Source organism: Kryptolebias marmoratus, linkage group LG3 (assembly GCF_001649575.2).
Source record: "Kryptolebias marmoratus isolate JLee-2015 linkage group LG3, ASM164957v2, whole genome shotgun sequence".
Taxonomy (NCBI): domain Eukaryota; kingdom Metazoa; phylum Chordata; class Actinopteri; order Cyprinodontiformes; family Rivulidae; genus Kryptolebias; species Kryptolebias marmoratus.
The window spans coordinates 8248903-8265179 of NC_051432.1; the positions used below are offsets into that span (position 1 = coordinate 8248903).

The 16277-nt window shown below is 39.0% G+C and overlaps 1 protein-coding gene across 17 annotated transcripts in view; it reads left to right on the top strand.

The window, feature by feature from the left end:
- ank2a (ankyrin 2a, neuronal) overlaps positions 1 to 16277 on the top strand; it is an 89756-nt gene that overhangs the window by 45775 nt on the left and 27704 nt on the right. For 16 of the 17 annotated variants that reach the window (XM_037974987.1, XM_037974989.1, XM_037974992.1 and 13 more), the window contains 6 exons: positions 1452 to 11198; positions 11882 to 11959; positions 12199 to 12330; positions 13182 to 13322; positions 13411 to 13621; positions 14096 to 14174. In XM_037974987.1, coding sequence (XP_037830915.1) covers positions 1452 to 11198; positions 11882 to 11959; positions 12199 to 12330; positions 13182 to 13322; positions 13411 to 13621; positions 14096 to 14174 — 10388 coding nt within the window. The remainder of the gene's footprint in view (positions 1 to 1451; positions 11199 to 11881; positions 11960 to 12198; positions 12331 to 13181; positions 13323 to 13410; positions 13622 to 14095; positions 14175 to 16277) is intronic. The other variant, XM_037975000.1, reaches the window with a different exon arrangement.

Here is a 16277-nt window from a genome sequence, read left to right on the forward strand (position 1 = left end):
GTTCTATGGAAAGGTCATGAACAGTGAATATCTTACCTGTCTTCGATTGCTCTTTGAACCACCTCAGTTTAGAGAAATAGGGTTTAAGTCTGACAGAACTGATGAGCTAACAGTCTGAGCGAGGCTGAGACCAAAGTGGATTACTGCTGTCTTAAAACAGCTCCAGTCTAAAAACCAAAGTGTACTATACTAACCATATTGGACCCTACTGATGGACTAACAATCGCCAGTCTGCACAGATTCACTTCCAAAGCAAAGGTAGCATTCTTAGAACAACTCCAAGCTGAGTTTCACATTGCATGACTTTTCAGGTATATATATTATGATATTACTGAAAGAAGTTCCCCAGGCTGCATGAGAAGTGCTACAGCTAGCTGGTGCTGACATTATTTGCCCTTGCAAATAACCAGAGAACTTTCTTTTTGAATAACCAAATAATACAAAATTGATGGCTGGGCAATAGTTTGTAAAAAAAAAAAAAAAAAAAAGCATTTACATGCTGTCCAGGGACAACAGATGAAAAACAGCCTCTTGGTAAGTTCTGGTGCATTTACAGTGAAGTTAATTAATGTCCATTGTCCCTATCAAATAAATCAATCCTAAACACAAACTGCTAAAGTTTGAAGATTGGGGATGCTTTAAAACAGCAGCAATCCACTTTGGTCTTGTCTGCATTTACACTAGTCGTCACTTTGTCGGTCGGGTCAGAGCTAAACTCAGTTTCTCCAAGCAGAGGCTGTTCTCAAAGCTGTTTATATCAGGCAAGATATTAATTGTTCATAACTTTCGGACTGCATGTCACTTGAAAATGTCTGAACTACTTCTTTAAATAAAAATTCAGTACTGCTTTTCAAACAACATACATATGGTGTCATATGTTGCACCTAGTATCACTTACAAATACTAAAAGATGTGAAATTTGCGAAGAAATATTTGCAACAGTTTTCAGCCTAGAGCTCAGTGTGCACTGCTTCTTTCTAGAAATGCTTTTTTTGTATTTTATTTTGAGCCAGACATTACTATGTCTGTTATCCTGTGAAGATTTGTGTTGTCTTTTATGTTTCTTTGTTCTGTTTGTAAGTTTCTCTGTTTCATTCCGTACAATTGTATGTTTTGTATCAAGACTGCAAAGAACAAGGCAAAGAGATCAGATTGTTATTTTTCTTGTCCACATTCTACCTGCCTTTTATCACTTCTATTGGCTTTGCTTACGCTGTAGCTGCTCTGCTCCCCTGTCGGTCTTTTCTGGACGACTTTGTCATCTTTCTGGCCTTTTTTAGACTTTCTTTTTCTTTCCCCTGTCAACCTTCTACATCTTACACTGTGAACTAAACAAGGATTTTTGATAGCATTGTCTTGCTGAACATTTTCTGGTGTCTCTCTTTCCCACTTCATTTGTCCCTTATGTTATTTACCCTTTTTGGTTACGAAACCTTATTTTAAAAATGAAGATGATGAATCTGAGTCAACTGAGACATTCTTCATGAGAAATAACCAACCCATTGACCTCGCAACTCTTGCAAGTCCGGACCTCCTGTCAGACATGTCGGACATCAGAACCTCTGCAGCATTTCCTACAGACGTTTATGAGGAGAAAGCTAGAGCAGGAGGGTTGGAGGAACAACAGTTTTTGGCTGTTGGGGAAAAATTTAAAGATTATCTGGAAGAGGTTGGAGAAAATAAAAAACTTGAGATGGATAACGGTAGACTTATGGTCTCAAAACGTACTGCTAGTACAGGAGAACATCTAGAACACAGACTTGTTGGGTCATATAGTTCTCAGGAAGATCTTGTACAAAACAGATCTGAGCAGGCTACTTTAACATGTGACAGCAAACATCCCCCAAATATCAAAAAACCTATCAGGAAGAAACTTAGAGACAGAGAGCTTTCTAGGTGTAGCAGCTCTGAGGGAGAACTAGAAAGAGTGAGTTCTGAGGAGTCTTTAGATGGTGATACTGTTCTCAATGAGAGTGGCCTTGCAGCCTTCTCAGGCATTGATCCTCCAGTTTCTCCTCTAGGTATTGAGACACCCATAGGGTCTATAAAGGAAAGAGTTAGAGCTTTACAGACCACAGCTGAACAGGAGGAGACACAAAAAACTGTACAGAAAGACATGCAAAGAACAGCTGTTGAGCCTCCAGTTTCTCAGACACCCATAGTATCTATAAGGGAAAGAGTTACAGCTTTACAGGCCAAAGTTGAACAGGAGGAGAAACAAACAGTTGAGCAGAAAAAGATGCAAAAATCAGTTGTCGAGCCTCCAGATTCTCTGACACCAATGGGATCTATAAAGAAAAGAATTTCAGCTTTACAGACTAAAGCTGAACTGGAAGATACACAAAAGGTTGGACAGAAAGAAATGAACAACTCCACAGCTAAAAAGTATACAGTTGCAGAGCCTCCAGTTTTTCCTTTAGTTACTGAGACACCTATAGGGGCCATAGAGGAAAGAGACAAAGTTCTACAGACTAAAGTTGAACAGAAGGAAACACAACAACTCGGACAAAAACAGATACAAAGATCAATTGTGGAGCATCAATTTTCTTCTGTGGTTATTGAGACATCCATAGGGTCTGAAAAGGATAGACTTGTACATACCAAAGTTGAACAGGAAGAGATGCAAAAATCATTCAATGAGCCTCCAGTTTCTCCTCTAGTTATTGAAACACCTGTAGGGTCTATAAAGGAAAGAATCAGAGCTTTACAGACCAAAGCTGAAGAAGAGGAAACACAACAAGTTGGGCAAAAAGACATACAAAGATCAATTGTGGAGCATCCAGTTTCTTCTGTAGTTACTGAGACATCCATAGGGTATGAAAAGGATAAACTTGAACATGCTAAAGTTGAACAGGAAGAGATGCAAAAATCATTCAATGAGCCTCCAGTTTCTCCTCTAGTTATTGAAACACCTGTAGGGTCTATAAAGGAAAGAATCAGAGCTTTACAGACCAAAGCTGAAGAAGAGGAAACACAAAAAGTTGGACAAAAACAGATACAAAGATCAATTGTGGAGCATCAGATTTCTTCTGTAGTTATTGAGACATCCATAGGGTCTGAAAAGAATAAACTTGTAAAGACCAAAGTTGAACAGAAAGAGATGCAAAAATCAGTCACTGAGCCTCTAGTTTCTCCTCTAATTATTGAAACACCTGTAGGGTTTATAAAGGAAAGAGTTAAAACTTTACAGACAAAAGTTGAAGAAGAGGAGACACAAAATGTTGGGCAAAAAGAGATACAAAGATCAATTGTGGAGCATCCAGTTTCTTCCGTAGGTAGTGAGACACCCATAGGGTATGAAAAGGATAAACTTGTACAGAGCAAAGTTGAACAGGAAGAGATGCAAAAATCCATCACTGAGCCTCCAGTTTCTCCTCTTATTATTGAAACACCTGTAGGGTCTATAAAGGAAAGAGTTAAAGCTTTACAGACCAAAGTTGAACAGGAGGAGACACAAAAAGTTGGACAAAAGGAGATGCAAAGATCAATTGTGGAGCAACCAGTTTCTTCCATAGGTAGTGAGACACCCATAGGGTCTGAAAAGATTAAACTTGTGCAGACCAAAGTGGAACAAAGCTCAGTTGTAGAACCTCCAGTTTATCCTCTAAGTACTGAGGCACCCATTGGGACTATAAAAGAAAGAGTTAAAGCTTTACAGGCCAAAGTTAAACAGGAGGAGACACAAAAAGTTGAACAGAAAGAAATGCAAAGATCTATTGCAGAGCCTCCAGTTTCTCATCTATTCACTGAGACACCAATGGGATCTGTAAAAGAAAAAGTTGAGGTTGTACAGACTAAAGTTGAACAGGAAGATATTCAAAAATCAGTCACTGAGCCTCAAACGTCTCCTTCAGTTATTGAAACACCTGTAGGGTCTATACAGGAACGGGTTAGAGCTTTACAAACCAAAGTTGAACAGGAGGAGAGACAAAAAGTTGAACAGAAAGACATGCAAAGATCAACTATGGAGTATCCAGTTTCTCCTCTTGTCATTGAGACACCTATAGGATCTATAAAGAACAGAGTTCAAACATTACAGAACACAGTTGAACAAGAGGAAATACAAAAACATATTAAAGATCTAACAAATGAGCCAAAATCTTCCATCACCACAAAAAGAATAGAGGAAGTCATGCCAGAACTTCCCAGAGTACCCATGTCCCCTAAATCCCCGAGATCTCAGACAGAGAGATTAGAGGAGACTATGTCAGTGACTGAGCTGATGAAAGCATTCCAAACAGGGCAAGACCCCTCAAAATGTAAATCTGGGCTTTTTGAACACAAAGCACCACCTTCTCACTTTGAAACAATAGTAACTCACTCACTAGATTCTCAGATGACACAAGAGACTGAACAGAGTCCTACAAATGAGCCAGAATCAAAGATCCAAACACGAAGCTCCTTCATTTTTCATCAGCCGGATGGTGTAAAGGATTGTAGCAAAACAAGCTCTAGTGATAGAAATTATGCTGAAGAAAAACAACTGATTTCTGAAAAACATTCCACTGGGAAGACAGTCAAGTTTGCAGATACAGTTCAGTATGATATTATAAATTATAACACAGACGAAGAGTTGAGAGAGAGTGAGTTTCCAGAAAAACAGACAATGCCAGTTAAAGAGCGAATGAAAATGTTTCAAACTGGGCAGGACATCCCTGACATTGTGTCACAAAAAGCCATTGCTCCTTGTATTTCATCACTGATATCTGCATCTAAGACTTCTGAAGAGATGAAGATACCTGTACAAATTTCTCCACAAGATCTAAAGTCACAAGACGGAGCTCAGAGCCTGACCATTCTGAGTTCAAGAGAAGATTTCATCATTCATGACTACACAAACTTCGAAGATGAGCCAGCACATTTTGTCAAACCAGATTTTGATGAATCTCTGGCCTTTTCAGATGATTCCCTTTTGGAAAAGAAAGCTCTGTCTACTGATGCAGTTCAAAATGATCCTGTACCTGTTAGAGTTGGAAGAGGGGAGCCAGAGAAGTCCTCTGTGTCTGTCAAGGATCTAATGAAAACATTCCAGACAGGGCAGGACTCTTTGAAAACTAAAGCTGAACTTCTTGAATCAGTTAGCCCTGGAGAAATTCAGAGATCTAAACACAGTGTGATTACATTGTCCCAAACACAAAATGATAATACCACAAAGGAAGCATTGGGTTTAGACACCCAAACTGTAAGCGTAAAGACTAAAAAGGTTGATGAATTCCAGCAAAGTTCAAACATTACTTATTTCAGAGAGACAGAAAAACAAGCCGATTGGATTCCAATTGAGGATAGAAGGGTTAACCCTGAAACAGAAGAGTCAAAAATATCAGGGAAGAGCTCAGAAGAGATGCAGTCAGAAGGTTCCTTTTTAAGCACTATGAGGAGTTCATTTGATGAAATTCAGATCAGTCCCGATCGCAGACCTTCTGAGGATTTTAGTGCTGACATAAAAGCTGAGTTGGAGGACAGTCCTGAATATCAACTGTTCACGCAAAGACCAGCAGTTGCAGATGGCAGCTTTGGGCGGCTGGCATCTGAAGAGGAGCTCTTGGCTGATGATTTTAACACAAATCGAGGTTCAATGTACAGTCCATGTTTTGGGAGAGACATAAGTCATGACAGTCCTGATAGTCTCAAGCATGAAGGACTGTCTGAATCCTCAGACACTGATAGGAGAACTTCTAGCTCCAGCTCAGAGGAGGTAGAGAAATCGGAAGGACTCGCAACAACCCATCACATACCCAATGACATGTTTACTTACAGTAAACATAAAGATCAAAAGTATAGCTTATCTGTACAAGAAGAGACGATGTGTGAGGCAAATAAGAAAACTACAGTTGAATGTAAAAGCAAACTGTTCTTTAGACCAATTGATACTGAAGACACAGTAACCAAAATCAATCAATCACTACTTCAGAAAAAACAGATTGAAGAGAAAACATCTCAACAGGGATCTGCAGCAGAAAGGGATTTACAAAGGATGTTAGAACAGGAAAGGAGAATCAATGAAGAAATCCCCTCATCAATTTCTGATAAAAATAAAGGTTCAGTATTTGATGGAACAACACAAATTTTCAAACATGAATTGTTAGAGGAATGTGCAGTTACAGGCTCAGAAGAAAAGGCTTTAAAAAATGTGAAAGAAGACAAATCATCTAAAACAGTAAAAGATTTGTCGACAGACTTGTCAGTCATTAACGACTCCGATCCACAAAAAGAAAACATACCCATTACTTGTCAAACAAAAGAGAATGAAGAAAGGGGAAAAGAAGGAGAAGGTGACATAACAGAGGAACCAGATTATGCAAAATTAGTACTTCAAAATGTAAAAGGAGGTGAGGAAGAAGAGAATAACTTTGCAACTGTGAGTAAAGACCTCCATATGAAGAAGGAGTTGGTTGAAAACAGAACTTCCTTTGAAGCATCTACAAAAACAAAAGAGATGTCAGGAATGTCATCACTGATCAGCAGTAACTTAGACCAGTGTAGGCTTCCATTGGAAGACGATGTCTTGGAGAAATTTGGTCAAGATATAAACAGACATAAATTCTCTAGTACTCATATGGAGGATGACTTCAGTGAAGAAACACAACAACAGACACTGGCTGAAATCAAAGAAGAAGAAAAATCAAGTATGGCATTGGAGACTCCATTCCAGGAAGTTTGCATTGATAAAAACATACAGCAATCTAAAACTGAGAAGAACATGTCAGGCATGTTGTCACATCTCAGTAGTGACCTAGATGAAGTTCTCAAAGAAAGACCTGTGACAAAACAAAGCCAATCAGAGGAAGATCTTGTCTACGATATCTGCAAAGAAACAGTACTTGCAAGTGCAAAGGGAGACCTGCAGACTCATGAAATTCAGGTTGAAGAACAAACACCATATCCAATTTCAGAGACTCCATTTGAACAAGTTTACATTGAGAGACCACAGCAGTCAGTAACTGAGAAGAACGTGTCAGGTATGTTGACACATCTCAGTAGTGACCTTGAGGAATATCTCAAAGAAAGACCTGTGATCAAACAAAGCCATTCAGATGAGGATCTTGTCCACGAGAGCTGCATAGGAGTTACACTTGCCAGAGAAAATGTAGTTGACAAGATGGAAGATGAAACTAACGAATACCTTCAGACTGATAGAGTGGATGTCACAGAAAAACCATCAGGTTCAGTTTTGGAGACTTCATTCCAAGAGGTTTACATTAAGAGACAAGAACTCCAAAAACCAGATACAACTGAGAGGAACATGTCAGGCATGTTGTCACATCTCAGTAGTGACATAGATAAATACCTCAAAGATAGACCTGAGACAAAACAAAGCGAGTCAGAGGAGGATCTAGTCTATGAGAGCTGCAAAGAAACAATACTTTCAAGTGATGATGTAGAGGACAGGTGGAGTGCAGATGGAAAGCTTCAGACTGATGAAATACAAGTTAAAGAACAAACACCATATCCAATTTCTGAGACTCCATTTGAACAAGTTCACATTGAAAGACCACAGCAGTCAGTAACTGAGAAGAATGTGTCAGGTATGTTGTCACATCTCAGTAGTGACCTTGAGGAATATCTCAAAGAAAGACCTGTGATCAAACAAAGCCATTCAGATGAGGATCTTGTCCACGAGAGCTGCATAGGAGTTACACTTGCCAGAGAAAATGTAGTTGACAAGATGGAAGATGAAACTAACGAATACCTTCAGACTGATAGAGTGGATGTCACAGAAAAACCATCAGGTTCAGTTTTGGAGACTTCATTCCAAGAGGTTTACATTAAGAGACAAGAACTCCAAAAACCAGATACAACTGAGAGGAACATGTCAGGCATGTTGTCACATCTCAGTAGTGACATAGATAAATACCTCAAAGATAGACCTGAGACAAAACAAAGCGAGTCAGAGGAGGATCTAGTCTATGAGAGCTGCAAAGAAACAATACTTTCAAGTGATGATGTAGAGGACAGGTGGAGTGCAGATGGAAAGCTTCAGACTGATGAAATACAAGTTAAAGAACAAACACCATATCCAATTTCTGAGACTCCATTTGAACAAGTTCACATTGAAAGACCACAGCAGTCAGTAACTGAGAAGAATGTGTCAGGTATGTTGTCACATCTCAGTAGTGACCTTGAGGAATATCTTAAAGAAAGACCAGTCACAATACAAAGCCAATCAGAGGAGGATCTTGTTCATGAGAGCTGTATAGAAGTAAGACTGGCCAGGAACAAGTTAGAAGACAAGATGATGGAAAAAGACCCTAAACAAAGCCTACAGACTAATGAAGTGAGAGCCACAGAACAAGCAACAAGCTCAGTTTTGGAGACTTTATTCCAACAAGTTTATGTTCAGAGACATTCACTTCAACAACCATCTACAACTGAGAAGAATATGTCAGGCATGTTGTCACATCTCAGTAGTGATCTAGATAACTATCTCAAAGAAAGACCAATCAGAACACAAAGCCAATCAGAAGAGGATCTAGCCTGTGAGAGCTGTAAAGAAACAATATTGACAAAAGCCATTCATACATTCTCTAACAAAGACTGTATGATTTCCAAAGAAAATGCAACTTTTGACAATATTGATGTCAATGAAACTGAGGCTAAGGAAAGTAGAGAGCTGACATGCTCTGATGAAAATGAGAGAAACCTATCTAAGGAGAGTGTATCTAGCACCTCACAAAAAGCAGCAATGCATTTTACTGAATCTACTGAAGGGACTATGGACATTGCAAAGACATATTCAACAACGACTGATGATAAAATTGATCATGGAGATGCCATTGCAGATGCTTCACATTCACTTCTCAAAACACATGATTTGTCACAACTTTCAAGTACATATAGTGCAGCACAACGACCAACTGATTTAGAAAACCTTGACACTGAAAGATTTGATGATTCAGATAAAGAATCATGTCATCATGATTCATTGGAATCAAGTCCTCTTATGGAAGATAGATCTTCAAAGAAATCCCCAGATTCGATTGAACCTAGTCCTACCAACGAATCTCCATGTCAGGACTCTCTTGAAGGTAGTCCTATTGAATTAAAGGAGACAGAACTTCAGATGCCAGTTAGGACAGCTGTGTATGAAGATTATTCTTCCCAACTCAAAGCATGTTTTGCGTATGACAAAAATATTTACACAGATGAATGTGAAGAGGATAAGCAAGAAAATAACACTGAGATCACTCAAATGGACAGGAATTCCTACTCCACAGACAGAGTTACTGATAATGTATCCTCAAATGAGAGTCTTCACATGCTCATCAGGCAAGACTCGCTTGATATTATCGATGATGAAAATAACGACGTCACTAAACAATTCACGCCAGAAGAGGAGATGTTTAAAATAGCTGTGAAGATCAAAACTTTTGAAGAAATGGAACAGGAGTCCAAAATGAAGACAGACAAACCTTTAGATGACACTACACTATCTGAGACAGATGATCAGGATGGTGATGAGATAGATCTACAATTTAGACCACTTGAACAGTCTTCCTCACAAGGTGCACTACACATCAGTTCTGAAACAGATGCAACAGAAAGCTTTCACTCTCAAGACCCTAATAAGGAAACAGATGGTTCAGGCAAGGACAAGACAGAAATTCAGTTTGGATTTGGAACTTCTCAGTCAACTGATGATTCTCTGTGTTTGGCTGAAAGTCACATAAAGGATGCTGATGAAGATGGTGACGTTTCTGAGCCCCTGTTAGCAGAAAGCCAAGGCAAGACAAATGATGTGTATTCCTCAGCTGTGGACACGGATTGTCCCACCTCTATGACAGAGGAGTACTGTTCACATGGTGAGACAGGAGTTGAGATGCTTTTGACAGAAGGTTCAGAATTTGTCAGCGAACCACAAGCAGAACAGGATGTGACAGACTGTGAGAGTTACAGCAATGTCCTCACGACACAGGCTGGAGCTGAGGAACAAATCCATCTTGACCCTGCAGAGGGCCAAAAAACACCAGAAAAAACAATAATTGAAACAACAAGTGATGGGAGAAGCCCTAATCCTTTTGAGTTTCAGGAGGGAAAGCTATTTGAAATGACCAGAGGTGGAGCCATTGACATGACTAGAAGAACTTATGATGAAGAAGAGGGGAGATATGATTTTTTTCATATTGGAGAGCACCCAGTTGATGAAGTTGTGCCAGAGGCATCTCAAGAAGCTCAAGCAAAATCTTTAACTTTACAGACTAGTGATCATATCTCAGATTCAACCATTCAAAGGACCCCCAAATCACAGCTAACTGAAGAACAGTGTGATATAATTACTAACCCCAAGTATGGAACTCTTGAAACCTCTTTCAAAATGTCAGAACATGAGGAACCACCTAAAAAAGATGATCTCTGCACTCTTACAAACATTCACAGTCCATTGAAGAGTCTCATAAACATTCAAACTGACTCTAAAAGTCTTGAAAGCCTTGGACTAGACTATCTGGATTCCACAATAGCTGATCTTCAGTCAGACACATCAGCAGCTGGCCATTTGGTATGCCCAGAAAAGAACAGTTCCTCAGACTCTTCCTCCTCAGATGATGATGAGTTTGAGGAAGATGAAGACCAGTGCTCAGTCATAGAAATGACCTTGCCAGCAGCGAAGTCTGGAAATCTGACATATAATCAGGATTTACCCCCACCCTTGGCAATCAAACCAGGCTTCACAATTACAGACCAAAGATCAATGAAAGGTCCACAGATATCAGAGCCTGCTCAGGTCTGTAGAAAAGTAGAAAAAAGCTCAACCTTCAATCGTAGAAGTAGATCTGAGTCTAGCAAGACAAGTAAGCCAACTAATAAAGAAGGGAGAAGTAATTCTGAGAGTAGCCAGCCCTCTAATGTGGCCAACATACTACCCTCTGACATTACTGCCACAATGCAAGAAAACCCCTCGGTTGATATGATTTCTACACACTCTTCCCTAAAAACAGACATCCAACTCTCTGTCACTATAGAAACACCTGTTAGGTCTTTGGAGACTGATATGAGCAGCTCAAGCCACGTGAGTCCAGATTCGGTTATCTTTACATATGACATTCCAGCCTCACATAGTTCCGACTCTGATGGTCAGTTGCCAGCCGTGCATCCATCTTGCGGGACAGAGGATGTTTTTGAATCCAGGCCTGCTTGGGATGACACAGTGGAAACTCAGATGCAGAGAATCGTTGATGAGCAATCTCCAGAATGTACATCAGGTATGGCCAGACCTACAACGGGCTTTTGCTCTCTCCTCTCCTTAGCAGAAAAATCCTTTTTTCTCTTTCAAAGATTTACAGAAAGTCCATTACTCATGTATTGTTGTGTTGATGTTAGGATTTGCTTTCTTTCATCTTGTACTGTTTTGTATATTTATTGTCCATGTGTCTGTGCATGTGGGTATTTATGTTTTAAATTTTGTGATATTATTGCTTTATCTCAGGTGTGTAAAGGAAATCTTAAGGATGAATATCAATTTTACTTGAAGAATTTAAAAACCTTGGTACTGACTGTTGGAATTACAATAATCAGTAATTCACGTTTACTAATATTAATCAACTAATTGCAAGCACGAATATTAATCAGCACAATAACAACATTGCTTACACTAATGATTAAAAGGCATGTTGTATTTGTTGTGAACAGGTGGTGATTGTCCATAAGCAAAACAACTCCACTCAAACCCAACCTGTGTTATCATCCATAGACATCACATATCCTCTCTTAGTTTACAGCCTATAGCATAGAGTCTTCAATATCATTCAAATTTAAGTATGTTTGACGTGACATTTACCTGCAACATGAAAAATGTGGCATATGTTTATTGACATTTATTCTTGAACAGGCAGAGATCAAGTTAAATTTTATTTTGGTCCGGTTTATTTTGATGGTGTTTTTTTAGCTGACTGGCAGGATGATGCTGACAGGAAAGAGGAGACATTAGCAATCATTGCTGATCTTCTTGGCTTCAGCTGGACCGGTAAACTGTCACATTATTTACTTTTTTAACCACAGTTATTAAGTGTTATGATGTTAAATTTAAAATTTTGCATGTAGACAAAAGTAACATATACTGCACTTGTTTAAGTATACTGGTTAAAGAGCAAAACTGATGGAATACCATATATAAAAATACTGTATATTTGTAACAACAAACACACTATACAGTGTGTGGCTGTTTCTGTGTCATTAAATTTTTCTTTGCTATTCATCACTCAGAACTGGCCCGAGAACTGGAGTTTGGACAAGATGATATTCAGCAAGTGAGAACAGAGAATCCTAATTCTCTACAAGAGCAGAGCCATGCTCTGCTGCAGCGCTGGGTCGAACGGGAAGGCAAACATGCTACAGGTCATTTCCTTTTGGTCCTTAAAGATATAATATGCCACCTTATGTTCGTCCAGTACTTTGGGCTACATCTGCAGCCAATATTTTTAAATTTTTTAAATCAATCACAAACAAATGGGCACCTTCTTGTTGTTTTCACAATGAAAGCCACCTTGGCTAAATAATCTGGTCTTATCACTTGCTACATGCTTGTGACACTCTGTTTTCTTCTGCCTTGACTGTAATGGTTCTGGGCTATTGTTGATCCACCTGAAGAAACATTTTGAAGTTCTTTGCATTTTTCCTTAATTTCTTCAGTTGATTTTTTTTCTAGAGCAGTAATCCACCTCCTTTTTTAATACACCATCACACTTATGCTCACTGTACTGAATGTGCAAGATCATGTATTTTATCATTTTGAACACTGACAAAAAATTGTTAAGCTTTTTTTAAAAGTCTAATGTTTAGGATAAAGTGACATCTTGCAGCATAAATTACAATCACCTCTGTACACTGCAAAATGATTTATTAGAGCAAGTGTTGGCTTTCTGGTCTCTTATACTAACAAGGAGGTTTAACATAGAATAGTTGTAAAAAGAAACATGGTCTGACTTTAGACATACATTGATAGTGCTAGGCTGAAAAATTATTTCAAACACAAATCAACTTCAAATGTGTCCCCATAAGGAAACATGCTTAACATTATATTACACTTCTGCTGATAGATTGTTTACAATACAACTCATATGAACTTAAAATAAAATTATATTTAAGCAGATGTAGCCTCAAATTATTGAACATTCATATAGCCTATGGAATAATTCATATAATTTGAAATGTGTTATGTTGAACTGAAGTTATATTGTCTTTCACAGAGGACTGTCTGATTAAGAGGCTAACTAAGATAAACCGCATGGACATAGTCCATCTTATTGAAACCCAGATGAACAAGTCCGTTCAAGAACAAACATCTCGGACATATGCAGAGATAGAAAAGACGCTGGATCACAGTGAAGGTAGTAAAACCTTTTTTGTTGTTCTGTCTAACACCAGGCTCTATATCTGTGCTGGATTGTGCTCTCATTCATTGTGTTTGTCTTTCAGTCTCAGTAGCCCTATCTTCAGTGCAGGAGGATGCAGACAGCCCAAGAATTGTGAGGAGGGTTGAGTCAGACCGCAGACCACCCCCGGCTGTTTCTGAAGAAGACCTCTCAGTTGCTTCCCTGCTGGATATTCCTTCATGGGCAGAGCCTGCAGGACAAATCCACTCAGAGAGTGTGCATGGAGACTTGTTGGAGGAGCTTGAGATCCCACAGTAAATTACTTGTTTGAATTGATTCTTGACTCTTCAGCATATCTCAGCAATGAATATAAGCTATTTTCTGGCATATAATGTAATCCTAATTTTCTGTAGACACCACCTGTCATATGCCAGTTATTGTAATATCTGTCAAAATCCATAGCTTTGAAATCAAAAGAATACAGCCTTGTGATATACAGTTTCAAGTGCTAACAGATAGCATAAAATCTCAATATTGCTCAACATTGCACTTAATTTAGGTTGTTTTATTTACACAACATCCCAACTTTTTCAGAATTGTCATTGTATATTAAAAAAGCAAGGAGGTGCTTATCTGGAGGTTAGTTTTTTGAACATATTGGCCCCCTGCAAACTGTTGGGTAATTGGATGCACATTGTTTCCCTGTAGACTTGTTAGACATGGCATTATGAAATGGATAGTCATATTTTCTTACTGAGTCATGTCTTTTTTTTCTTTTTTTTTTGCAGTGAGCTAAACCCTAACCTGTGGACCTCCGAAGATGTACATACACAAGAACATGCAAGTCACGACTACTCAGATGAGCAAGTAAGTACACTACTTAGTTCAAAAGAAGCAGTATTGGGAAGCCAACCAACTCAGGTGAAACAGCAGCAAATTTCCACCAGTGCTGAAGGTCAAGGGTGTGACAAGTCCTTTCAAGGTGGCCCTTCAGTCAAAGATGACTGCAGCCAAAAGTTGAAGCAGTCTGATTGTGAAGATGAGCAAGGCCAGTCACCTGAAGCTCTGACGTTACACTCATCCATATATATCAGAGACTTTACCCAGAGCTTGTCCGAGTCAGACAAAGCTGAAACTGACTTCAGTGAACTTTGTGATGAGTTCAACAGTACACTTCAGCTTGGCAATACAAAACCAGCCAAAACCATTTTAAAAAGCCACTATGATCCAACATTATCAGCCATGGCACCAGAGGATCATCAGCCAACTCTGGCTATGAGTAAAGATGACACAGATGTAATTCAGAAAAGCAGGCACTCTCAGGGGAGTCCTCATGAGGTCTCAGCCCAATTCTGCAAAACTCCTTATGATCAAGACAGGATCAAACATGTTTCAGATGTGGACGTGGGACTCACATCTTTCAAGTCAAGCAACGAAGAAAAAGCAAAAGTCCACATGCAGGAGTGGCATCTGAAAGACATACCCTACATTGATGGCAGTGATGATTCACAGTTAAGTGAATCCATTATTGGTGCAGCTAAGTACAGCATGATAAAACCAGATGTACTGACTATTTTACCACATCATTTTACAGACAGTGGCTCTTCTCACTTGGCTTGTGACTCAGCTGATAGGTACTCTAAATGGTGTCTAAATCCAGACAGCAATAATGTCCTAGCTGAGGCAAAGACATCCTACCTCCCTGAGTCAGAGATTGCCACATCGGGCTTTTTCACCCATCTTGTACCACAAGAAAACATAAAAATGGTAGAGACTTTACCTTCCACTTTCCTAGATTATTGCCCTTTAACCCCTGATTCTTTGCTGTCTGAGGAACAGTATAGCTCATTTTCACCAGTTAGTGAAAAGCATCTCTTCCCTACAGAAATGTGGGTAAAAAACAGTAACACACCTAGACTGTCATCTCCTGAATCTGTCATGTCAGTTAGTGATTATAGGGCAATGTCACCAGACTCTCCAACAGGTGAAAAATGGGTCTTACCGGCAGAATATTCAAATATATGGGAAGACAGTCATGCATATTCTTTACTGTCTGACAGATATAGTTCACCTGAAGTTACAACAGATTACACTGATAATAAATCCCACATGTATCAGTCACATTCATATGACTGTAAACAAGTGATTAGTTCAAAAAAGTTTACCATACCTGTAATTCAAGCTCCCTATTGTTCAGAGTCCTTTGAGTCATGGGATAGGTATAAGTCAATGTTGCCTGACTGTCAACAACCAGAACATCATCAAACTGCACCTGAAATTGCAAATATAGAGGGAAAGAGCAGAGCATTTTCACCTGTGGGATCAGATATCGAACATGATGAAATGTTTTTTATAGATGTTTCTCCTGATAGAAGAACCTTTTCACTTGACTTAATTACAACTTCTCGTGGATCAGAGCAAGATTTCCGACCATTCTCACCTGAATCTCAATCCTCTAAGTGCAGCTTTTCTTTTCTTGATCTCTTATACTCAGAACCATCCCGCTCACAACTTAGGAGCCAGTACTGTGATTATTTTTTACTCTATTCTGGAGGAGATGTAACAACACCAGTAGAGTTGTCTGATGCTCACACTAGGGTTTCTAATGACCATGTGTATCCAAATGACCCTTTAACTAAAGAATTCAGTAATTCTGATTATGGTTCTACTGTACATCATGAATTTGTAAGAATACATGGCTGTCTGCCACCAGATTTTTCAGTTTCAAACTACCAGGTCAAGGAACGTGTTCCAGAAATTGAGTTTGTACCAAGCTACATAAATACTTCCTCATTATCTGTTAATGACTGGTCAGGTGAAAAAAGCACAGATATATCACATTCAAAAGTGGCTGCTATACGAAAAGTGGAATCACAAACAACTGATTCAGTTGCTAAAACTTTTATTAATTCAGATGTCAAACATGTCTGTAGTGAGAACTCAGTCTGTGAAAAGAAAAAAGAAAAAACA